Source organism: Mus musculus, chromosome 1 (assembly GCF_000001635.26).
Source record: "Mus musculus strain C57BL/6J chromosome 1, GRCm38.p6 C57BL/6J".
NCBI classification, from domain to species: domain Eukaryota; kingdom Metazoa; phylum Chordata; class Mammalia; order Rodentia; family Muridae; genus Mus; species Mus musculus.
The window spans coordinates 175,072,370-175,098,125 of NC_000067.6; the positions used below are offsets into that span (position 1 = coordinate 175,072,370).

General features: G+C 39.6%; 1 protein-coding gene across 15 annotated transcripts in view; it reads right to left on the reverse strand.

Moving 5' to 3' along the window:
• Positions 1-25,756, reverse strand: part of Rgs7 (regulator of G protein signaling 7) — a 433,787-nt gene that overhangs the window by 13,294 nt on the left and 394,737 nt on the right. For 6 of the 15 annotated variants that reach the window (XM_017320465.2, XM_030253949.1, XM_017320468.2 and 3 more), the window contains 7 exons: positions 21,435-21,509; positions 18,625-18,723; positions 17,050-17,111; positions 13,747-13,857; positions 11,603-11,728; positions 7,036-7,222; positions 5,820-5,909 (listed from right to left, as the gene is read on the reverse strand). In XM_017320465.2, the coding sequence (XP_017175954.1) occupies positions 5,820-5,909; positions 7,036-7,222; positions 11,603-11,728; positions 13,747-13,857; positions 17,050-17,111; positions 18,625-18,723; positions 21,435-21,509 (750 nt within the window). Of the gene's footprint in view, positions 1-3,647; positions 3,729-4,454; positions 4,509-5,819; positions 5,910-7,035; positions 7,223-11,602; positions 11,729-13,746; positions 13,858-17,049; positions 17,112-18,624; positions 18,724-21,434; positions 21,510-25,756 lie in introns of all 15 variants that reach the window. The other 9 variants (XM_006496831.4, XM_006496834.4, XM_006496828.4 and 6 more) reach the window with 3 other exon arrangements.

Consider the following 25,756-nt stretch of genomic DNA (forward strand, 5'->3'; position numbering starts at 1 on the left):
AGATTTTGTGCTGAAGTGAATAAGCACGACAACGTCCAAGGCTGAAGAACATTTTACCACTAACACAGAATCTGCATAAAGCTAGATAAAGAGGTTCATTCACAACTGAGTGTAGTGGTGAACCCCTGAGGTCCTGTCACTCAGGAGGTAAGGGCAGGAGAGGATAGAGTTCAAGGCGAACCTGACCTATGTAGGGAAATCCTCTTTCAAAACCTAACAAAGAAAACAAATGTACTCACTTTACTAAAAAGAATATTCAAGAATAACTAAGTTTTGAGTCTTTGTCATTGTTTAATGCTTTGTATTTATATTTTATCCTGTCACATTTAGACTACTGAGCTATACTGTTAATGCAGATCCCAGTCAATCTAGCGCTCTGTGAAAGCTGTCTCACAAAGTGGAAACTGGGCTGGTATAGCATTAGCCAGTATGTGTGAGACTCAGGGTTGGTTCCTTAACATCACAACCCCCAAATAAAAATCCACCACTGCTCCTAACAATGCATTAGAATCTCCAAAAGGCAATGACAAAGATTGGTGCTTCAATTTATAATAAGTAGGCCAGAGCAGAGGGCACAGTGTGACTCAGAAGACCTTTGCAACTTTTCTACTGATTCTTTAAAAGACTCTAAAGATGACCACCTTCATTGGAATGGAACAAAACTATTTCCAAAAGGAGGTTAGCTTTGTGAGTTCCTGGGAACTCATCACTAGCATTCCATTGTAGTCATGTCTAACTCCCTACTTTTCTAACTCAAAGCCAAGCTGATCCAATTTTCTCTTCACACAAGCAACAGGGAGATGAGTCATGGGTACTTGACTTATGAACCTAGACAGATGGCCTTGCTGATCAACCCTCGTGTATGCTTTTCACCTTATGCCCTCTCTCTTCTTCTCAGAGGCTTCTGTTGTAAACAGGCATTATGGCAGCTTAACAGATGAAGAAACGGTGATGGACTTGGTGGTGATGGGGGAAAGGTAACAACTTTACACTCAGTAAAACACAGGAGAGGAGAGTAAAGCCAACTTAGTATGAATGACACTGGAGGGCAGGCAAGGACACACCGACCTTTGAGAGATGAACCCGAAGGGATTTCTCTAATGGTAAGAAAACTACAGAAACAAAGAGCATGCCACAAGAAATTAGGTTCTTTATTTCCTTTCCCTTGAGACAACAATCCATTGTGAAGGCAATGTGTAAATGTGAGTGATATTCATTCACCTATTAGGGGAATTAGTGGAAAGAACAAAGTGGTCTGTTAAGAATAATAGGTTTAAAGTAAGCAAATTCTGCTTCCAATCTTAGGTCCAAGGCTCAGCAATGAGTGAGTGATATCAGGAAGAGGCCTTGCTGGGAAAGTAAGATAACATCTCTCCAGAGGTACCCTGGGATTATTGAGCATATAGACAATAACATATCAGGGGAAAGAGATACCCTTGGAATGCTGAAGCTACAATGCAAGACTAGCTGCTGCTGTAAGGGTGTCCCTCTAGTGTGCTGTGGGGCTCAAAGATAGCTCAGACAATAGTGATGTTCCCTTAGTTTTAGGGAAATGTTGGCTACAAAAACATTGATTCTGGGCTGAGAAAAAAAAAGTGATACTGTTCTTATCATATAGGTTGTAAATGTGCCATAAGGAAACACTAAACTAAATGAAGATAAATGCTCTAAGATCAGCATTGACCAGTACTAGACCTGAGTTGGAAAGAAGGCTGCAACAGGGTGGCAGACAGAAATTAAGGTTTTGGTCGCAGCTAGCTATGATTTTGGGAAAATCATATTCCTTGAAGATGCACCTCCCCATTATTTTTTTTCACTTTTAAGATAGGTGAATAAATATGCACAATAACTCCCACTTTGAAGGGTTAGATAAGTTTATAGAACATAATGTGCCCAGTGCAAAACCTGTTGCATGGCAGGTATTCAATAATGGGCACTGCCATCTCGTTTCCCACAAGTTCACAGTGAGCTCTGCTGATGTGTGACTTCTCTGCTCCATTTCTGCCTTTGATACTATCCACCATGTAGCCCCCTGCACCTATGAACTCATTTAAATGCGTACACAAAACTCTACCTTTCTCCTACTAAGTCTCTATCTTAAAAATCACATCTCTTATCCTTTTATTTGTATTGAAAATTATTTCATCGATCCTATAATGGTATCTTGTAAAACTTATTATGTCAACACTTATGATTCCCAGTGTAGCTGCTGAGCCTGAGCTCACTCTGTACTTTCAGGGAGCTTTTCATATTTCCTTAATGTTTTCATCACAGTAACCCCAAAACAGAATCTTCAATAGAAATTCCATGTTCTATTTTCTCCGATGGAAGGTGAGTAATGCTATCTGAGGGATATCTAAAAGTAATTAGTATGGTTTGAGTGAATGTGTGTGTATGATGTGTGTGTGTGTGTGTGTGTGTGTGTGTGTGTGTGAGAGAGAGAGAGAGAGAGAGAGAGAGAGAGAGAGACAGAGAGAGACAGAGAGAGAGACAGAGAGAGAGACAGAGAGAGAGACAGAGAGAGAGACACACACAGAGAGAAAGAGAGTTTAACTTCTTCAGCCTTTCTGGCCTCCCTCTCCTTCCATTTTATAGAGGGTTTGGCACTTCTTGACTACTGAAGTCCTATAACAGTTAATGTTATTCCTTCAGAGAGTGCTCTAACTACACAGAATCCCATCTCTTTCCTAGCACCAAGAAGAAGGAATTCATCTTTCTCCTTACATACTGGCATCTTGTTTAACCAGTAGGCACCTTTGAGCCAAACTCTTTCCTTCCATAGATCCCTGGGATGAAGTCGTGTGTGAGTCATAGCCAGTAACTGTATGATTTTTTGGTTGAAGGGGGAGCAAATGGTTCAGAGCCAGCTTCCCTTTGTTCTTTATTGATTTTTTTTAAGGTGCTCAGTGCGGATCATGTAATACTATTTCAGCAGAGTAGAAGTGGGTCAGCTATGGATTGGAGCTGGAGAGAAAATGTTTTACTTCTCCCGTCTGCTTACCCCAAGTCACATTACTATTTTAAATTTGAACGGAAATTTCCACTGTGACTTTAAAAAACAATATGATTTCCACACTATCGTAGAGAAGGATGAAATTGAAATAGTTCTTTAGCAGTACACAGAGTACCGTATGATATATTTTGGCTTCTTTTCCTAATAAAAATCTTAGAGAGATATTTTGACATTGTCTTTCTCCATTGTGACTTATGCGATATTTTAAAAAGGTAACTCTACATTCAAGGACAGAGATTCCAACAGAACTAGCCAAAAGTTTGTGAAGTTTTTAGTGTGATTAAATTATTGGAATCTTTTATTCTCTACCCTTTTAATTGATGCAATCACATTGAGTGTTCAAAGCCTACATAGCTGTTTAAAGTCTTTCAAATACTCTGTGCAGCCAACGGCAGCTGTAAAGTGGACTGGTATTTCCCACTGCCTGGTGAACCTTTGAAGGAAACTGAAAACAAACGTTAAGTTTGTTGACCTCAGGTTGCTTATATCTCAGCACACATAACTCCACTTAAGTTGACCATCACAACAAAAGCCACAGCACACCCACATACACACACAAAGAGCAGCATGGAGCTAACCACACGACTCCACAGATGATGCAGACAAACTTGAGTAGAAACCAAGATTCTTCTACCTCTTTTCATAACAGGTTAGTGCTGGCCCTCAGTGTTGGTGTACAGTTTTTATGGCATGGGAAAATAGGGAGGTTTCTGCCCTATAAAAATAAATGTGTTGAAGTCTTTAGTTTGAGCTTACACAAGGTCAGAAAGTTCCAAAGGTACTGGCACAGTACAAAAAGAAAATAAAAAATAAATAAAATAAAAAATAACAAGAGAATCCAACAAACAAATATATATCACCAAAACACATGGCGAGAGGCTACAAACATTCTGGGAGGAAAGTTACTGGTTTCTTAGATTAATGTGACAATTTCCAACACCTTTGAAGAAAATAGAGAATAAAAGCCAGTGGGTCCTTTTAAAGGTAGGGAGCTCAGCTCCTACCATAACCACTTGGCTTTGAAATGCTCATTTGATCATTTTCTCCTTTCAAAGGCTGAAAGCACAGAACTTTCATTGTCTTAATCTTTTAAACATAATGAAGAGTTGAGGTAAGAGCAAAAATTGCATGCAGCTATTGTTAATAAGGAAAAGGATACATGAAACACAGACACAAAGAGGAACGTATTCCTTCATTGTCTACACCATATTATGCACTTCTTTCCAAACCTTAGTTCAGCTCATGCGGTTGTTCCTGCATGGCAGCTGTATTTCTACTCTCTAAAGGGTTGGGGAGAAAGATAAGTAGGCAGCAAGATTATGGGTTTCAATAGAGACAATACTTTTGGTGTCAAGGAATACAGGGTGGGCAATGGGACTAAAAATAGGGAAATTTTCATTGAAGATAACAACTTGTAATTCCTCAAAAATGTAAAACTTACCACATTCTGTGCAAATTTCTCAAGAGACGTTCTGCGATCCATTGAGTTTCCAGACTTAAACGTATGGGAGAAGTGAAGGGAGGAGGGTGAAGGGAAACAAAGGGAATTAAAAAAAAAAAGGCAAGAAAAATGGAACAGAAAAAGACAGGATGGTAAGCCCACATAGGAAACCCATGCCCACATGGCAAAAGATTGCCAAGGGATGTGTCTCATCACTGAATCCAAGTTGTTTGTCTATGAGTGCTTTTTTTCATTAAAAAAAAAAAAACATATACTTGAGCAAACAAAACGGTGTAATTTAAAGCACAATCAAGTTAAGCAGAAATGTGGTAGATGTGACAAGCTTTTACGCTGGCATTTGCAAAGCCTAAACAGCTGAAGATCTAGAAGGGCTTCGTTAGCCTTGATTCCTATTATTCTCAGAAGGCTGGATTTCTGTTGATATAATTGATTTGATAATGAATTCTCTCAGGTAATGAATTGGCTACAGGTTAGATCTTACTCAAAGGATGGAAATCTCACTTGATTCTGTCTCTTATGAAATCCTGTAGCTTTGATGAGTGAGCACTTGACATTTGGCTGTCACAGTGAGCAATAGTGCCACTTAGAACTATTTTGATTTGTAAAGGCAATGGCCTATGAAAACAATAATCATCACTAATGATGAGAGAACTGTAGCTTAATCTCAGAAACGTAAGAATATATGTTGTGTTAACATTAAAAAACAATGAATGATGTTGATTTTTCTCTACAGGTTCTCTATTTACTGTTACACTAGTTATATAAGAGGTTTATGGACAGTGAGACTGATTATAAGATTAATTCATTAGTGAAGTCTACTGCAACTCTTCCCAAATGTGTTCACCTACCATCTTTATTTGAAATATGTCATGAAGATACTAAGTAAATTGGATATAAGTCAAATGAAAACATTTATCTGCTAATATGATTATACCTCATTGGTAATCCCTGAAAAAAGTAATTTTATGTTTTGCTATAAACATACATGCTAGCTTTGTAAGTAAACAAAATCGGCTTCAAGTATCAGCACCCTATTCTTTTATACTCGAGTTTTTCATTTCCTTTTACTAGGAATGCTCAGGATTAACATTAAACATGAGAACAGCATCTAATAGCCTTTGTAAAACATGAGCAACTGAAAAACAAATGAAAAATAATACACAGAGCAAAATGCAAACAGAAATAAAGCCAACTTAAATGGCCCCTGGAGAAGGACGGGTCTGGGGAAAGGTCTCAGAGAATGCATACTTACCATTTGACTGAAGCCCTGGCCCAGCAGACGTATTTAGTCTGGTTAATTATAACTAGGAACTGAGATCAACAGAGGTCACAAACAACCAGTACCTTTCTCTTTGCCTGTAGAAGTTCCTGGTAGGCACTAGATCTTATAAAGCGGGGGTATGAGTCGCTCTTCATCAGCTTGTAAATATGCTCCTGAAAAGAGACAATGTGTGAGGGGCTCCTCTACCAGTTTAACGGAAGAATGAAACCCTACAATGAGAAAGCTCAGGTGGCTGGAGAACAAATACGAAGTAGCTTAGTATAGCAGCCGTAATTCTGATAAGAGCATCTACGTGTACAGGACATTTTGGATCTTTCAGTCCATTATTTCTTTCCCAGAGCAATGTTTACATTGGGCTAGGAGCTACTGAGGAGGAAGTAAAACAAAACAAAACAAAACAAACAAAACAAACAAAACAAACAAACAAACAAAAAAACCAAAAAACCATATGTGGTTATTTTCAAAATGGAATTTCATCAAGGGGACATTTGAAATAACTTCAAATCAATGTGACAGTTTATGTGAAACATTTGAGACTAGAAATAAGTCTGCTTTCTTGAAAAGGAAGTGGATAATGTAACATTGAGTCTGCACAGTCATTGGAGAGGCTCTACACACCTACATCTGCTGGGAGAATTGCTCTTGGGGACAATTCTATGATAATTTATCTTCCATGCCTACTCAGGTCTCATGCATGAAATTAGTTGTTGGGTTAGTGTAAGTGGCAAATCTCTAACCCCTCTCCATTTTATTTATTTTTTTTTTGTATGGTGTCATGTTTGTGATCTGTCCCTATAATGTCTGTAGATTTTTTTTCTCCCTCTTCCTTACCCTTTGGACTGAGAGCAAGCCTCATGCCTTCCAGATACTCAATCTACAGATGAGCTACACCCCACCCTCTCTTGTCTGATGGATGCTGATGGACAAAGAAGTCAAGTCAAGAGAAAAACACATTCATTTAACTCAAACGCAATCTAACTCTGGCAGTTTAGGGAAACTTACATATTCCTCTGTCTTCCAAGTCTAATGAAACATCAGTTAGTTGTACAGTACTGCACGATGTGAGAGTAACCTGAATGGCCCATCTGATTCTCACACACAAACACTAAATTTATATTTTTTAAAATTCCTAGGATCTTAAAAGATGACTTACTTTGAAATGTCTTTGTTCTCTCCTCAGTCAGTGAAACTTATTTTATGTCCTGTTACATGAACTTTAAACACGGCACAGTATGGTTAGCCTTGTGGTGGTTCTGAGAGCTTAGACCATGTACCGACCTGAGCATCTTCAAATGTGTATCGTCCTGGTTCCTTCACATTCTGTGTGGTCTTGTCATAACTCTTAGAATCCAAGTTAATGGCACTGGGGGCCCCAGGAGCCAGAAATTCTTGCCATATTTCCTGCACTCTCGAGGGGACCTCTCGGATAGGCCTTCTCTTCAGGTCCTCCACTGCCAACCAGAACCTGCAAAACACCACAGCACCTGAGTGCTCTGACGTTGCCTCTGGACATTCTTGTTATGTTCACTTACTGCATTAGCAAGCTCACTTTCTCTTGAGATTCCAATATGAGGCCCTCACTAAGTTTCTTTTTTCTCAATACTCATATTCAAAGACATACAAGTTCTTTTTCAATTGTTTTATTGTTTACTATTTTAATATACTGTTTCATGTAGTCCAGGCTGGTCTTGAACTTCTCATGTTGCTAGAGATGACCTTGAACTCTTGATTTTCATGCTTCTTCCTCCCCAGGATTCAAAAATGCTTTCGTAGAAAAGATTGAAAATCACTGGTATTCACTGGTTTTTATTAAAGCCAGATGTGCCAGCGCCCTGATCCTGTCTAGTCTCAATTTCACTGAAGCAACACAGGAAGGGCTTTCTGCAAGCAGAGCATTAACAAAGAAAACCACCCAGACTGAGACAGCTGCAATGAATGCTAGGAGGAACACTGGGGTTTCTGTAGGTAGTGTACAGGAGACAGTCTGAGAATGCTGAGCCAAGAAGTGTCCTGATGCAGTGGTATGCAGATGGAAAAATGGGGTTCAGGGGAAGTGCTTCTACCTGTGCTGACATCAGAAATTAAATGGACCTGGAAATCAGGAAGGGTAAAGAAGGCAGTCGTTGAGGTGCTAATGTGAGCACATACAGGCATATGTATGCAGTTACTATTTGTGATTACAATAACCCTCCATAATGTGATGTACTACCGCACTTTAGAGAACAGGGAATTGAAGATTAGATGGTTTATTGAAGGCTGGCCCTGTAGGTCTGGAGGAGGTGGCATTCTCACAACCCCTCCTTCCCACTGGTTCCCTAGCAACAGCATCACCTTCTGTATTCTCATCACTATCACTGGCACAGCTGGCTTACCTTAGTAAAATGGAGAGGGTTCTAGTTTTAATCTCACTTTCCCCTTAATAGCAGCTGGATTCTAAGAGTGCCCTGACATCCCTGCATGTCTATTTCCTCATCAGTATAATGGCATTAAAAAGCCCACATCCAAGCCCATAACCTAGTTCCTAGAGAACTAGTGACTAGTTCAGTGATGTAGGTCACATAAATAACGTCCCAAAGTGCCCGACACAACTTTATGTGCATAATGATAAAATTCATGCATTACCACATCACTTTCACAAAAAGTTGGCAACAGAAGACGGAGGGTGTGTTTGAAGAGCAGAGGTGGATAAGCAGTATCTATTCCCTTCTCCCATTGTGATGAATAAAGAGAGCAACATGGCCCCTCAACAGTAGACCCTCTAGAGCTCAGAGTCTAGAGACTCCTGCCGCTTGGATAAAGATGTCCTGAGAGCTATTGAACTGCAACTTACAGTTTTGCTTGCTGTCTGAATCACGGTGTCTTTATTGTGGGACACAGATATGTATGTGGAAGCCAGGGTATGGTCAGGACTTGGGGAAAGATGAGCAGTAGATTTATACTGGTTCATAGGAAACATGCATTCCACTTCATGCACTGTGACCTTGCACAAAATGCCAACCTGATTCACACATGTCCTGATTATCTATGAAATAAGGTACAGATATTTATGATGTATATTTTTATTATGAGATTCATATCTGTCAGAAATAATGAAGGCCAAATACTTTAGTATACTAAGAGAAGTATACATAAAACAGAGTATACATTGGGAATTCAAAATGCTTTCCACAGCTGTGTCTTTCTATCATTTATCTACAATTAATAAAGAACATGATAGGCATATAACAGACAACTCAAGGAATACATTATACATATATATATACATATATAAGACATGTTTAATATTTATGTGTGCATGTTTCTGTATATGCTATCCACTTTATTTTTATATTTTTTATTATCAGTGTGTGTATGTGTATGTGTGGTGTAGGTGTGTGTGGTGTGTTTCTGTGGTTTTTATGTATGTGTATGTGGAATGTATATGATGTGTGTGTGGTGTATATGTGTGTGGTGTGTTTGTGTGTAAGTGTGGTATTGTGTCTGTGTGGTTTATGTGTGTGTGTAAGTGTGGTGTTGTGTCTGTGTGGTGTATGTGTGTGCAAGTGTGGCATTGTGTCTGTGTGGTTTATGTGTGTGTGTATGTTTGGTGTGTTGTATCTGTGGGTATTTTGTGTTTATGTGCAAGTATGTGTATCATGTGTTAATATGAATGTGTTATGGCCATTGGTCCTTTTCTTTGTGGGTCTCAGGGATTAAACTGCCAGGCTTACAAAAGAATCTTTTTTACTTTTTGAATTATATCAACAATCCAATCCAAGTACCAGGGGTTAAACCTAGGATCTCGCCTGCCCACACTATACTAGCCCTATGATTAAAATATGAACCATTACACTCAGATTTTTTAACATGGGTTCTGGGGATCAAACGTAGATCCTAATGCTTGTAGTTCAAGCACTTTACCGACAAAGCCATAGCCTCAGCCCTGATAGATGTACATATAATTTTTCCTCAGAAATATTAGTATGCCCTAGGTTTAGCATTAGAAATAGCAAAGATGTAACAGAAATTAAAGATGTGGCAGTGACCTAGTTTCTTCCTGAGGCCCAGTATTCACAGGCTACTCTGCTTAACATCTTTGTGCTTAGTTTTTGGCCCAGCTCTCATCTTATCAGCCACTCTCAGCCTGTGAGCCATTTCTGCTATGATGACAGCAGTGGCTCTGTGTTACATATCCCTCTTTACTATCTGCTCTAAAGACTCAGCGTCAGCATCCCAGCCCATGGGGCTAGTTGTGCTCTTATCTGCAAATACCACTCAACTGAAATTATGAGAACAGGGATGTTTTTATTTGGTTAGATGCTACTGGTAATATTTTTCTTCAAAAACAACAACAAAACAAACAAGAAGAGGAAAAGGAGAAGGAGGAGGAAAAGGAGGAAGAGGAAGAAGAAGGAAGAGGCGGAGAAGGAGAGAGGAGAGAGGGGAAAAGAGAGAGAAAAAGAAAGGAATACTCACCCTGCCATATAATCTATACTGAAATGTTCAAAATATTGTTTCTTTGAGTTATTTATAATGCATTCTTATACTTCATCATTGATGATGTAGGTTCAGTTTAGAAAAATTTCATTAGCAGCCACCCTCCAAGTCCCCAGGACTCTCCAAACAACAAGAAAGCACACACAAAAATCTAAGACAGACATAACCAAAATGAAAGGATTGCAGTACTGACTGTGGTCCATCTGTCCAACTGTGAGACAGCTACAACCTTCAGGCCCATTTCTGATCCTCTCCTAAAGAAATGCAACAGTTCTTTGTCTAGCTTAGTTCCCATGAAAAGTAATAAATGCCAATAAGATGACAGAAAACATTCTGTATATTATCTTAAGCAGAGCTATGAACATTCACTGTAATGCATCATATTTTAGAAAGCTTTTTCTAGGTGCCCCTTGAGGTAGAAAATACTACAACAGATCAGAATGATGTCTAGGACTGGTGGGCGGCAAAACAAGTACCCTGGTCTCTTTCTTCTCCAGGCACAACTAGTCTCTACAGCTCTGCATTCAAAGGCACACAATAAAAAAACCAAAAAAACAAAAATGCCTTTAGACTTTTGAGATCTAAAAAAAAATCTTTTTAAGATCTTTTACTGAGTTGTTAACTCTCTTTCTTACTGAAAAAGTAAGATTAGAAGTTTATATTGATAAGTAGGTGCTGATGCTTAAAGTAACTGTACAAATACTATTGCTTGTTGTTGTGATTCAACTCTCCCCAAAGACTCATGTCTTCATTACTATGGTGTGTATGTACTATAGTACATATGGTACTACACACACACACACACACACACACACACACACACACACACACACACACACACACACACACACACTTACATGTATATGTGTAAGACATATCTAATATTTGTGTGTATGCTCTCTGCTCCTAAGAATTCTCTCAGCCACATACTTCCCTTGCCCACTTCCATGACCTGAATTGCTCTGTCGTGCTTTTCCACCATGAAGGAATAAAATTTCCTGAAATTGTGAGCCAAAATACGCCTTTCCTCCTTTGTTTCTGTTGGGCATTATGACATAAACACTGACTAATACAGACATTTTCTACTTTGTCAAAATATCAGTCTGGGAGTTCTAAATTATGGAGTCAAGTTTTAAAGTTCTAAATTTATATAGCCAACAAATTCAGAGGCAGTACAAAAATAAACAATGAAAAGGAAGATGATAATGCCAGATAGCTTTTGTCTTGCTAGTCTTTCTTCCATCTTTAAGTGGCAGGAATGAAATTTGTTTACACGATTGTGATACTATGAGAGTGACAGGTGCCTTCCATCTAAAATAACTATACACAACAGTGTCTCTTTGGCTCACAATAACAAAACGTGACTTACCTTAAGTTCTCTGAGCTGAATTCTGATTCTAGAAACTTAAGGAACTGCTCTCGCCCAACTGGGTCTTTCAATGCCTCATCCATACCAAAACCCCATCGTTTTACCCTCTGTTGACTTGGTTCTTTGCTGTGAAAGAGGAAATAAGGCTAAATATATTCCTTGTATTATAATTGTCATTTTGTTGGGGATGGGTAAGGTAGGGCAGGCTTTGGAGATGTAGCCCTGGTTTGCTTACAACTCACTGTGTAGCCTAGGATGGCCTTGGACTCACAAAGATCCGTGGATCTCAAGTGCTAGAATTAAAGATATATGTCACCATGTCTGGGCCAGTTCCTATTTTCTTTATTATATATACACCTTATAAGAATGCCCGTATTTAACTTATCTTCTGTAACAGTAGTATGCTACCGACTGACTACTCCTTATGAACTCACAATGAGGGATGAGTTAGATTCGATCTAACTCCCATGGATCATCTGTCACTAATTGCCTGGATGGAGTCTTCACAACTTTATGAGACTAGTATCCCTTCTCTGACTTTATAGACAAAGCTAATGTATAAAGAGTTATAACTTAATGCCATGTCATACAAGGAGTAAGGGGCAAAAATCTAGTCACTGTTACCCAGAGCCCCATTTCAACCATTATATAGTCCAACCACTATATAGTCCAACCACTATATTGTCCAGTTTGTGATGTATGTAGGTCATCCTTGGAATGATGCATTGATGCCTGTAGGGCCTCATCACTACATATGATTATATTGCAATTAAATATGAATCATATTTAATCATAGATTGGGGGTTCTAGCTTTCTGACATATTCATATATGTATATACAAACATTATATATGTGGATATATGTGTGTGTGTGTTTTTGTATGTGTGTGTTTATGAATATATATACATATACATATATATATATATACATATATATATATAACCTGTGACTGAAGACTTCTGAGTTGTAGATGTTTAAGATACATGGCTAGATACAAGAGAAGTGGCCCAGAAATATAAGCTGGATCCATGTGTGGTATCATGAGTATGTAATCCCAGTGTCTAGGAGGTAGAGGTACAAGGATAAGGAGCTTGGTGTCATCCTTTGCTACCTAATGAGTTGATAGCCAACATGGGCTATAGGAGACTCTGCCTAAGATGCAACAAAGCAGAAGTGCTCTGCAATACTAACACCGTCTTTGTACAGAGACATGCAGTCACCCCCGAAGGCGCTTCAACACTGATGCCACAATGCCCCACACAGCTCACCAAAGAAACCTAGAGTTCTACCTTGTGCTTGGGTTTTCAAAAGTCGGTTTCTCCGTGTTTATGGTGAGTACATTTGGTTTGAAAATGGAATTTATATAGGCATGTTTGCACTGGGCTTAAAGAAGTGTGGACTCACCATTGATTTTAACTGAACACAGGTCAGAGTGACTATATAAATTTTCAAATGATTTAATAGCAAGAAGCTGAATTTTAAAAACTGAAAAACTAATTTTGACTAACTCATATTTAAAATATCACCCCTAATTTTGGGGCAGTTCATTCAGCAATGTAAATTTATTTCTAGAATTAAATTTATGTTTTGAAATCTATAAAAATCCATCATATTTATATTTGAATTTGATTATATATAACATGTACATTTTTCAAGTACACAGCACATAGATATCAGCTGCCATCCTACTGCCCAACACCACACCAGAACTTCTAAAGCCAATGGGACTGTTATTTAACGTCCATTGAGCAACTTCTCCTCGTGCCTTGTTCTCCTTACTTTTCCCAGCCTCTGTGGACCACTATTTACTCTCAGTTTAATCATTTTTATATTTTTGTAAGAGCATGTGGTTCTCTTCTTTCAATGTCCCACTTATTTTATTTAACACAGTGCCTTACGGCTCCATCAATGTCTCCATGACTGGATTCTACCCTTTCTCATGGCCGAACTGCACCCTAGCAACGGGGCAAATCTAACTGTGCATCTAAAAATCTCTCTTTGATCAACAATGCTAAATCATGGAAATATAATATAGAGGAGAGTAATATAATTTTTCCAAGGAGTCAGCTCTTGATTCTGCAATTTATTTCATGCACATTCTTAAATAGTTGACATAGTCAGAAGGAAGTAACTATAGTCTTTACCTTGCTTCAAGTTCCCAGAAAGTCGTATCATCTGAGAGCCATGGATTGGAAGGGTCAGGCGGCACAAGAAACGGGTCATATTCTACATACTGTTCCGTATAGCTTAGTAGACTGGGAGGAAACAGAGGAGGAAAAGAAACAAAAACAAAATCATCTCTAGCTTCATTTTTTATGCTGAAGTTATTTCTGGTTCAAAGTGAGGGAAACAAAATGAAAATGATGGGCTAGGGAACCCACAACCATGACATTGGAAAGGAATCCAATGGTGACTCTAATATTTCCCCAACCTACATGCAACAAATCCATGGTTCTTGCAGGCAGACTAGGATTCTACCTCCCAGCCTGACTATGGAAGTGAGTGAGCTCCCATAAAAATTGTACAGTCCAGTCTGCCTGAGCAGGGTGTATGGAGAGTCATTCTAGTCCTGGCTAGCCAGAACGTTCATAGCCAGGTTGAAGAAAGGACTGGAAAACATTTTTGTCTCAAATACAAACAGAAATCACTGGCTGTTTTTTGTTGTTGTTGTTGTTGTTTTGTTTTTTTTTTTGTTTTTTTTTGTTTTTTTTTTTGTTTTTTGTTTTTTTGGTGCCAAAAAAGGAGAGAGGGATAACACTGGAGAGGAAAAGCTTGGTAGACTCCTTAAGCCAACAGAACAAATTTTTATTAATAATAGACTTTTCTAAATCAATTCCTCTATGGAAAGATAGGGAACCTTCTTTGGACTTCTATGGATGTTCATAATATCCACGTTTTGCTTAATTTGTTAGCAGAATCCACATTGGAAAGAAATAAGCCATTGGAAGTTTTAAAGTTCACTGAAGTTTGATGTTTTATTTTCACAAACAAAAAAATGTAAAATATAAATCTAAAATCTGAGTTTAATTCAAAATCTTAGCATTTACAAAGAGAGTTATATTACAAAATATTATGGATGTTAAAAATGAATTTACAGAATTACCAGGTTGCCAAATAGGAGCCAGTTAAGTTAAAAGATTCCTTTCTTCAACCAGGAGTGAGAAGATGCCACTCCAACGAACCTGATATTTGGTTCCACAAGGATTGGACTTCGGCAACATAATGTTGTCTTTCTTTTTTTTTTTTTTTTTTTCCATTTTTTATTAGGTATTTCGCTCATTTACATTTGCAATGCTATACCAAAAGTCCCCCATAGCCACCCACCCCCTCTCCCCTACCCACCCACTCCCCTTTTATGGCCCTGGCGTTCCCCTGTACTGGGGCATATAAAGTTTGCGTGTCCAATGGGCCTCTCTTTCCAGTGATGGCCGACTAGGCCATCTTTTGATGCATATGCAGCTAGAGTCAAGAGCTCCGGGGTACTGGTTAGTTCATAATGTTGTTCCACCTATAGGGTTGCAGATCCCTTTAGCTTCTTTGGTACTTTCTCTAGCTCCTTCATTGGGGGCCATGTGATCCATCCAATAGCCGACTGTGAGCATCCACTTCTATGTTTGCTAGGCCCAGGCATACTCTGACAAGAGACAGCTATATCAGGGTCCTTTCAGCATAATCTTGCTAGTGTATGCAATGGTGTCAGCATTTGGAAGCTGATTATGGGATGGATCCCCGGATATGGTAGTGTCTACATGGTCCATCCTTTTATCTCAACTCCAAACTTTGTCTCTGTAACTCCTTCCAAGGGTGTTTTGCTCCCACTTCTAAGGAGGGGCATAGTGTTCACACTTCAGTCTTCATTTTTCTTGAGTTTCATGTGTTTAGGAAATTGTATCTTATATCTTGGGTATCTTAGGTTTTGGGCTAATATCCACTTATCAGTGAGTACATATTGTGTGAGTTCCTTTGTGAATGTGTTACCTCACTCAGGATGATGCCCTCCAGGTCCATCCATTTGGCCAGGAATTTCATAAATTCATTCTTTTTAATAGCTGAGTAGTACTCCATTGTGTAGATGTACCACATCTTCTGTATCCATTCCTCTGTTGAGGGGCATCTGGGTTCCTTCCAGCTTCTGGCTATTATAAATAAGGCTGCTATGAACATAGTGGAGCATGTGTCCTTCTTACCAGTTGGGGCATCTTCTGGATATATGCCCAGGAGAGGTATTGCTGGATCCTCCGGTAGTACTATATCCAGTTTTCTGAGGAACCGCCAGACTGATCTCCAGAGTGGTTGTACAAGCCTGCAATCCCACCAACAATGGAGGAGTGTTCCTCTTTCTCCACATCCACGCCAGCATCTGCTGTCACCTGAATTTTTGATCTTAGCCATTCTGACTGGTGTGAGGTGGAATCTCAGGGTTGTTTTGATTTGCATTTCCCTGATGATTAAGGATGTTGAGCATTTTTTCAGGTGCTTCTCTGCCATTCGGTATTCCTCAGGTGAGAATTCTTTGTTCAGTTCTGAGCCCCATTTTTTAATGGGGTTATTTGATTTTCTGAAGTCCACCTTCTTGAGTTCTTTATATATGTTGGATATTAGTCCCCTATCTGATTTAGGATAGGTAAAGATCCTTTCCCAATCTGTTGGTGGTCTTTTTGTCCTATTGACGGTGTCTTTTGCCTTGCAGAAACTTTGGAGTTTCATTAGGTCCCATTTGTCAATTCTCGATCTTACAGAGCAAGCCATTGCTGTTCTGTTCAGGAATCTTTCCCCTGTACCCATATCTTCAAGGCTTTTCCCCACTTTCTCCTCTATAAGTTTCAGTGTCTCTGGTTTTATGTGAAGTTCCTTGATCCACTTAGATTTGACCTTAGTACAAGGAGATAAGTATGGATCGATTCGCATTCTTCTACATGATAACAACCAGTTGTGCCAGCACCAATTGTTGAAAATGCTGTCTTTCTTCCACTGGATGGTTTTAGCTCCCTTGTCGAAGATCAAGTGACCATAGGTGTGTGGGTTCATTTCTGGGTCTTCAATTCTATTCCATTGGTCTACTTGTCTGTCTCTATACCAATGTTGTCTTTCAATTACGACAAAAGACTTCTGTAGAAGTTTGTTCATGGGCAACAATTTATTCCACTCTCCTCCAATCACTTGCTTTCCATTTTTAACACAGTTATCACATGACATTTACAATTTATAGCATAGGGCTGGAAAGATGGCTCAGTGGTTAAGAGTACTGGATTCTCTTAGAGGGCCTGGGTTTGATTCCCACCACCTGCATGGTGGCTAATTCCAGGGGACTGCAATGCCCTCTTCTGGCCTCTAGGAACACCGGTACACACAGGCATAGACATGCAGATAAAACACCAATGCACATAAAATAAAAATAAATACATCTTTGAAAATAAAAATGTATGTTGATACATTGAAATACTTACCTATCAGCAACTTTTGACATTTTTAACCGATGTCTATCTAACTGTATTTGCCAGTATTTTATCTGAAAGAGAGAGTTGACCACATTGTTATGTAAACAACAGCATCTCAAGTCTCTAAGTTTTAATCCTTGCTGAGTACATTCTAGGAAGAACAGTTAAAGATAGAAAAAAATTAAAGCAGAGAGCTATCAAAGGGTAAAAAAAAGTGTGATCTATTTGAATATAAACATAACTAGTATAAATTTAGAACAATAATACATTTGAATACAATGCTTGCTTCAAGAAAACATAACCTTATTTGAAATGTGCTATGGTGATTTTAAATACTCATCATATATCTACATTCAAAATCCCATTACTCCACAGATATTTAACTCATAAAATGAGTGTGCCTTTACTGGTTACCATGATTTTTAAAGTAAATTTTACATCTTTGTATTATCCCAAGAAAGGTTTCTTAAAATCTTCTTTATTAATCATTTTATTCATTTTTCTTATTAATCATATTAATCATTTTATTTGTTCCCAAGAAAGGCTTAATGTTACAAATTTTGAATGTAATCTTATCAACTCATGACACATGTTTATATAAATATGCAATCAAACTAATTTAGAAAAGAAGTCCCTGAACAACTTTCTTCTTATAAATTATAAGGAAATTATAAATATCATATAAAAGTTAACATTGACTTATTGATAAATCACAGTGTGGAGAAATATTAGTGCAAACAAATGAGGGAAGATGCATCCCTCTGATTAAGCCAACCAAGAGAGGCAGCTGAGGCTTGTTATGAGACTTTGGCATTTACTTTGAACTATTTCTTGGAGACAAACTGACTTTTAAAAGGGGCAATATAGGTCATGGTGACACACCAGTGTTGATAATGACAAACTTCAAAAGGTTAGAGAAATCAGTGCCGCAGAAACCAGACTGCCCAAACTGCTGTGGTGATCATGTCAACAGACATGTGGCAAATTCGACTCTGTCTCCAACCTGCTGTCTTCTTTAAGACAAGGATTTGGAGCTCAAAATAACTCTTTATGACCAAGACACCTCTAAGTCGTTTTAGAAACAGTTCGTTTCCAAAAACTGTCTCGAGGCAAAGAGGGGATAAATTAGTAAAGAGTTGTGAAAAGCATTTTCATATATTATATATGTGGAGTCATGTCTTAGAATCAGACCAGGGCACACATGCACATATATGCACACATGCACACATATGCACACATGCAGCACTACTGTAAATTGACCTCCAAAGTCTTCCATAGGCCAAGCAAATGTACTACCAGCTGAGCTACATTTCTACCACTTTGGTTAAAGTTTTGTTTTTGAGACAGTCAGTGCTCAAACCCAATTCTCCAAGAACCTTTGCTCCTCCTGTCTTCAGCTGCTTTGAGTTGGAATTACAGGCATGTGTCTCCATGCCTGGCTTTCATTACTTTTTCATTGTAAATCTCTATGAAGCAGTTGACCATACAAATAACCTTCTAAAACACCCGTATGAACGTTCACTCTCTTCCCTGCAGAGTTGTTGACCCATGTGTCCTAGCTGATCATTTCACAGGAAGACCCACCTGTTGGTGCAGCTCATCTTCTGTAGGAGGCTTGGTTTCTGGTGTAGGTGTGTGGGTGGGACTGTGACTTCGGATGTCATTTTGTAAACCATAGACAGACTATATTAAAATAAGAAAAGAGTCAGGACAAAATATCCCTTGTAGCTGTAGACCTTCTAAAAAGCAAATTCTATCATATGTTTGGTGAACAATCTCAAAACTCATTTGATGTTTCTTACCAAAACATAAAGGAGCAGGAAGGCAGTAGTGATGAAGAGAGAGGAAGGGTAAATATTACCAAGGATGCTTGAAAAATACATAGGGAGTCATTACATCTCCCTCCTTCTCTCTCTCTCTCTCTCTCTCTCTGTCTCTGTCTCTCTCTCTCTCTGTCTCTCTCTCTCTCTCTCTCTCACACACACACACACACACACACACACACACACACACACACACACACAGAGTGAAGTTATACCACTTGGGATAATAATGTCTGCCACTCCCAACTGTGTGCTAAACAAACTGAGCTGACACACATTGATTCTTTTTACACTACTTCATTGCATGCCATCTCACGCTTCTGCCACAATTGATGGTGTGTGGAGAGCTGATGGCATGCGGATGATGGAGTGTGAAGAGCTCTCCTGTTAACAAAAGCTCTCTGGGATTTCTGGGAGGAAGCCCTTGGAAGCCCCAGCTCAGATATCAACATGGAATCTAGTGCCTACAAGATGATTCATGATCACTTCAGCACACCCAATTTTCACCCATTTATTCCTGTGCTGTCTTCTCCCAGTCTGAGCATCTGTCAGTTAGCTACAGGAAGGGGGGGCACACTGCCATTACTTGGAGAGCTGACTGACTTTTTGTTCAGCTCCACTAGTGGATGAGCTGAGGTTCCACTGGAAGAAGAAGAAAGGAACCCGGAGCCTCTAGAAACCTAGGCTTGCTGTGGGCTGCCTTGGCTCTTGGGCTCAGAGAATCAACCCCTAGAGGCAAGATGTTTGCTCATTGCATCTAAAGGGATTTATAACTCCTTCTGTGGGTTCCCATCTTCACATTATGAGAAACTTTCTCAAAAAACAAAACAAAACAAAACACCCCCACAACCAAAAACCAAACCAAAACAAAAAACCAAGTAATTAAAAAACAAAAAAATTGGGTTATATGGGGATTGTTGAAGAAAAAAAAATAACATAAAATAAGGTTTATGAACCTGCAAACATCTTAGTTTTAGTTCATCTTCATGTATGAACATTCACTTTAGAAGAATGCTGGGGTTACATGAGGTTCACAGAAAAGATCTTTTGAGCCACAGTGGTATTTGTTAATGAAGGATGGTATCCTCTGGGCTATTCTCAGAATGACTTGTGCTGGACCTAGGTGTGGTAGTCACACACACACACACACACACACACACACACACACACACACACACACACACATTTACAAATGAGAAAGAATTCCTCCTTTACTGGGGCTGGGCCTGGGAATGTTGTTCAGTGGCATTGTTCCTGCCTAGAATCTGCATCACTGTATACAGCTGGATATGGTGGTCCCTGTCTGTGATCTTAGCACTCAGAAAGTGTAGGAAGAAGGATCAGAAGTTCAAGGCTACCCTCTACTGCATAGTGAGTTCACAGTAACCCTGGGACACTTGAGACCCTATCACATAGCAGTAAACAAAAGCAGACATCCATCCCTCCAGTAGCTTTTGACTGACCATAGCTCCACAGCTAGGTGTGACTTTGTGAGCCCTTTCCCCATCTGTGCTGGGACTATGGCTGACTTGATCCTGCACAGGCCCTGTGTATGCTGTTATAGTTCCTGTGTGCAGTGCCCCTCTCCTGTCTGGAAAACTGTTTCACAGCAGCCTTTCACAACCTCTGGCTCGTACAATCTTTCTGTTCCTCTTCCATGATACTTCTTGAGCCTTGGTATCAGTAAGGGTTAAACAGATGTCACATGAGGGCTGGGAATTCTACAATCTCTTACTGTCTATACTGTGCCCAAGGACTAAGTCTCTGTATTAATCCCTATTTACAGAAAGGAGTTGAAGAGGAAAGAGTCTGGGGTAGATTTGGTCTAAACATACTATGCACATATATGCATTTAAGAAACCCTCAAACGATACAAAACACAACTTTTCTTAATGCTGTGATGGAAATGAAACATCCCAGCTCTCTTCTATCACAGTCCCATGGCGTCACCCTTCTAACCTCCAAATGTGTTGGAGAAACAAGGCCCTCAAGAAAACCAGAGGCCATTCACATCATCTCAGTGATGTCTGCTTGTGAGAGACCATGACCATGGGCCTATTGACTATTGAGTTCCCTCAGAGAAAGACGGTGTAAGGAGGGTACCCGGACCCTCATCTGAGATTACCTCCTGTACTCCTTAGTCATTTGTAAGCAATTCTTCACTAACTGTGCTTGGACTAGGAGCTTGGCAGGTACTGGGATATATAGCCTGGGAAAGTTAACTGAGAGGGACCTCTATATGTATAGCCATGGGAAAGCTGATATCCACACTGTGTGGAGGACTTTCCAATGCAGCTACTTTGGTGGTCCCGTATTCTCCTGTGAACAGCTTCTTACCCTGGTTCTATAAAGAAGCTCAAAAGATTCACTGGCTCCCCAGGGCAAATATTGGTGGGATGCCCTTTGGCTTGTCCTTGGGTTCTTCTGAGGAGAGGTAGGTGTTTCTTTATTTCACTCCAGAGAATGAATTCTCAGGACAAAACCCCAGAGTGGAGTATATTTGCAACAGCCAGAGATGGATATCTTGAAAGTAGACACTTCAGCGAGACCAAGGGACACATATCCATTTACCTTTCGTGTTTTGTGTGGGTTTCTCATCCGGGATGACTTCTTAATGTCCACTTCTGTAGTATTTACACATCCAGGCTGGGGAAGAAAAAGAGTAAAGAAATCTTAGCTATGCCAGATCTAGCAGGATTGTTACTAATGAATTGCTTCACAGAGCAAACCAGCGGCTTCCAAGATGGCCTGGCCCATTCCAGAACTGACCAGTAATAAAGTCCACTGCAGCTTTCTCCTTCCGATATAATAGTGCTAAGAACCTCAAACAGTTTCCAGAGGCATCATGGAAAAAGGACTCAGGCTTGGTATGGGAAGCATGTCTCTGCAATGCCTCGAATGGAATAGTCCCAAAAAGGATTCTGGGAAGAATGGTGTGATACTGCTGGCCACACAGAGCTTGCCACAGGGCACACATACCTTATGTATGCTGTTTTTATGTGGTACTCACTTTTTCCCAATGTGCACAACTACCATGGTGTTCAGTTGAGACAGCACAAATCCCAAACTGAATCATTTTTACAGTGATTAAGAAATCTGTTACCTGGGAATATTTGCTTTCCTCAGATAGAAGGCACATTGAAATCATGGTCCCCATAGAGAGGGTAAGGATGGAAACAGGAACCCATATATTATACTTTTCCTACAGGTTTCTGACTTTCTTTTTCCTTTCCCTCAGGTATGTAAATTCCTTCAAAATAGGAGGTTGAAAGAAGTGTGTGCCGTCTGCTGCTGGCTTCCTGACAGCCCGGGAGTTTTATTTTGCCAGAATTACTGTCCAGTTGCTCAGAAACAAATAGATGTGAACTTTTGTATTTGGAGGATGAGAGGGGAGGTGGGAGGGAAGAAAAGAAGAGAGAGCAGAAAGAAGAACAGACTGAAAATGAATCAGGATTGCTCTCCCCAAACAACCAAGGGCTGTCTCAGGCACAGAGGAGCAGGAAGCAGAGAAGAAAGGACTGTCAGAATGCAGAGAATCTTAGACCTGGGCAGGAAGTTGTTTCCTTAGGTAGACTGTGTTTCCACCTATTGCAGTCTGAGGTACAGTTTCTAGGGAGATCTGTTATTAACTTAAAACCCATCAAGGTGTATATTTCTGGCCGGTTTTTTAGGTTTTTATTCTATTACAAACTTTAAGTGTCTGTGACAGTGCCCCCAGGGATGTGACTGTGGTGTTTGGATGGGGTGAGCAGAAAGGACAGCATTGCTGCCCATTATCTGCTGAGCAGGAGGATTCACTCTGAGTAATTAGGGACATGAGCCATTCTTAGAAAGTCCCTGACAGCTCAGATATTGTGACCAACCCCACCACAATGCAGCAAAGCATAAGAAAGTTAGAGAAGAAAATATTTTGTATTTTTTCAGAAAGCTTACATTCAACTAAGGACAAACATATCCACATATAACACTAAGAACACTGAATGAAATACATGTTTTTTTTTCCTGTAATAAATATTTACTTCAGAATAGAAATTAAAACGGTTGGGGGGCAGTGAGCGAGGTTCGTCAATGGTAAAGGTGCATGCTCCCAAGGATGATGGCACAAGTGCAATTCCTTGTAGCTCACGTGATGGAAGGAGAGATCTGACTTCTTGCAAATTGTTCTCTCCCCTCCACATGTGTGCACTGGCATAGGGTGGTAAGCGAGCATGAGCCGCCACTCACTCACTCACTCACTCACTCACTCACTCACTCACTCACTCACTCACTTAATCAATCAACAGCCTAGGAAAAGAAAGAGCATTGTATTGGCTCTACGGGACTAATTTATAGACACTGAGAAATTTGCTCAAGCTATTCCCAGCACCAGGCTTACCAGTATCCAGTGTTTTTATTTACTCTTTCTGCGGTACGTAAGCATTAACCGTTTAACAACTAAAGAACCTACCTATAGGGTTAGAGACCCCTACAGCTCCTTGGGTACTTTCTCTAGTTCCTCCATTGGGGGCCCTATAGGAGGATCAACAATATGAACTAACCAGTACCCAACAGAACTGTGTCTCTAGTTGCATATGTAGCAGAGGATGGCCTAGTCAGCCATCATTGGGAGGAGAGGTCCTTGGTCTTGCGAAGATTATATGCCCCAGTACAGGGGAATGCCAGGGCCAGGAATTGGGAGTGGGTGGGTTGGGGAGCAGGGCAGGGGGTGGAGGGTATAAGGGACTTTCGGGATAGTATTTGAATTGTAAATGAAGAAAATATCTAATAAAATTGTTTAAATAAAACAAACAAACAAAACAAAACAAAAGAATCCTTCAATTTTTAACAATTTTAATATAGGTAGAGTTCACAACCATTGATCTACTTGTAACCAAGACTCTAAGAAATATCAAAGCATTGCATTTTCATTTCCCATTCAATTTCTAGTCTGTTATGGTCATCCTTCCCCATGCTGAACCATTAGAGAGTGGGTGGAAAAACTCTTTAAACTTCTATTGATATACTGATATTGATTAACCAAGAGCCAGCATTTCCAAGGAGATCATAGACATTTCTTTTGGTTATGTGCTAGGACTAACAACACATGCTGCTGTTTCTCTTCTATGGGAATCTAAAAAGAATGTAAGGCAGTATAGACATGCCCAAACAAGTGGACTATCCAGGAAGCAGTTTGTCCCAAGACCCCAGCAGGAGCCTTATAAGGAACATAGTCCACATGAATATTGTGTCATCTGAGCATTAGCAAGAAAGGGGAATTGAGACTGGAGAGATGGCTAAGCGGTTAAGAGCATGCACGAATCTTATGGAGATCAGAGTTCTGTTCTCAGCACCCACGATGGGTGGCACACAGTTCCCTGTGACTCTAGCTCTAAGAAGGTCGGATGCTCTTGTTGCCTCTGGGGGCACCTGAACTCTTGTGTACATACCCGACACCATACTCCACATATACACTTAATTGAAATAATTACATTTTAGAACTTAAATCATAATTTAAAATGTTAATAATAACTAAAATTTATAATTTATTTAATTAAAGAAAACAAATAAATAAATATATAATTTATTTTAATTAAAATAAATTTTAAAAAAAAACAGGGAAAGGAGCCTAAGGCAGTGTTTTCTTGAGCTCCGATGTAATAGGCCTTCAGAACAAACACCATAGAGATGCTGCGGTTGACAGGTGGACAAGAAATTGACGTTGAAATAAAGACATAGTATACATGGATTATACACTCAGAGCAAGTATCTGGAGGACAAACTCCGTCACTGAGGACCAGGTGATGAGCTGGACTCTGTGTGGTCTGACATTCTGTCCCAAGCAGGAATCAAGCAGGGTCTAGAAAGTTTCCTGCTGCTGTTTGGCCTCATTCTCCCTGTGTGAGATCATACAGAGAAAACCTCTGACTCCGACCTCCCCTTAACACCACTGTGGATAGCAGCAGGGGAAGTCAAGGAAACAGAAACTGACTATCTCCCCAAACAGTCCAGTTAGCCACAGCTGCATGATAAATAAGGCAGAGCCCAGGCTCCACCGTCTAAACCTATCCCTCCAAAGGGCCTCTGAGGAAACGAGAGCATAAAAAAGAGATGCTTATTTTAAACATGTGCCCAGTCTGAGTTAATTGAACAATACAATTCCTTCCATTGAGAGCCAGGACAATTTGACTTCATATCAAGTGGGATAATTAACAAATGGCCTCAGAAACTGTGTCAGCCAACGAAGGCATGAAGTGGAAAGCCCTCCTTCTCAGAGGCTCAGATCTGACTGGCAGTCCAAAAGAGAATTAAAATTTACCTCCTCAGATTTCAAAGATTATGATCTCCTGAGTTTGATTAATGAACCACTAATAGACACCCAAAAGTCCTACTTGAGTTGATTGTTAAAATACTAAGAGATTAGTAAGAAATACTGATTACAAAAGCAAACATTATTAGAGGCCAAAATCCTGGGATGGATATGTGTTTTATAACCTAACTCTCATCTAAGGAAAATGAAATCAATCTGCTTATTTAAAATTTATCATTAACAGCTAAATGGTTAACATGATAAATTGACCAGAAAGACCTAGGATGCCTGTCCCCATGAGCTCTGCAAGCTCCTGGAATTTCTAATGTCCTCTCTCCTTTTGGGCAGCTGAAGGTGAAAGTGATTCTTGCAAAGTTGTCTAGGACTCTTCCAAATCCATAAGGCCATAACTGTATGCTGAGCACCTCTGAGTAGCTATTTTCAGAAGTTAGGCACCAGAGTAAATAGAACATAGAAAAGAACTTTTGCCATTCTTTCATTTACTCAGAGACTATTTTTGCATCTAATTATATATCAGATCATGATTATAAATGGTGAGACACAGAAATAGCAGCATGATCAATTTTCCATTAACATCTTCACAAAT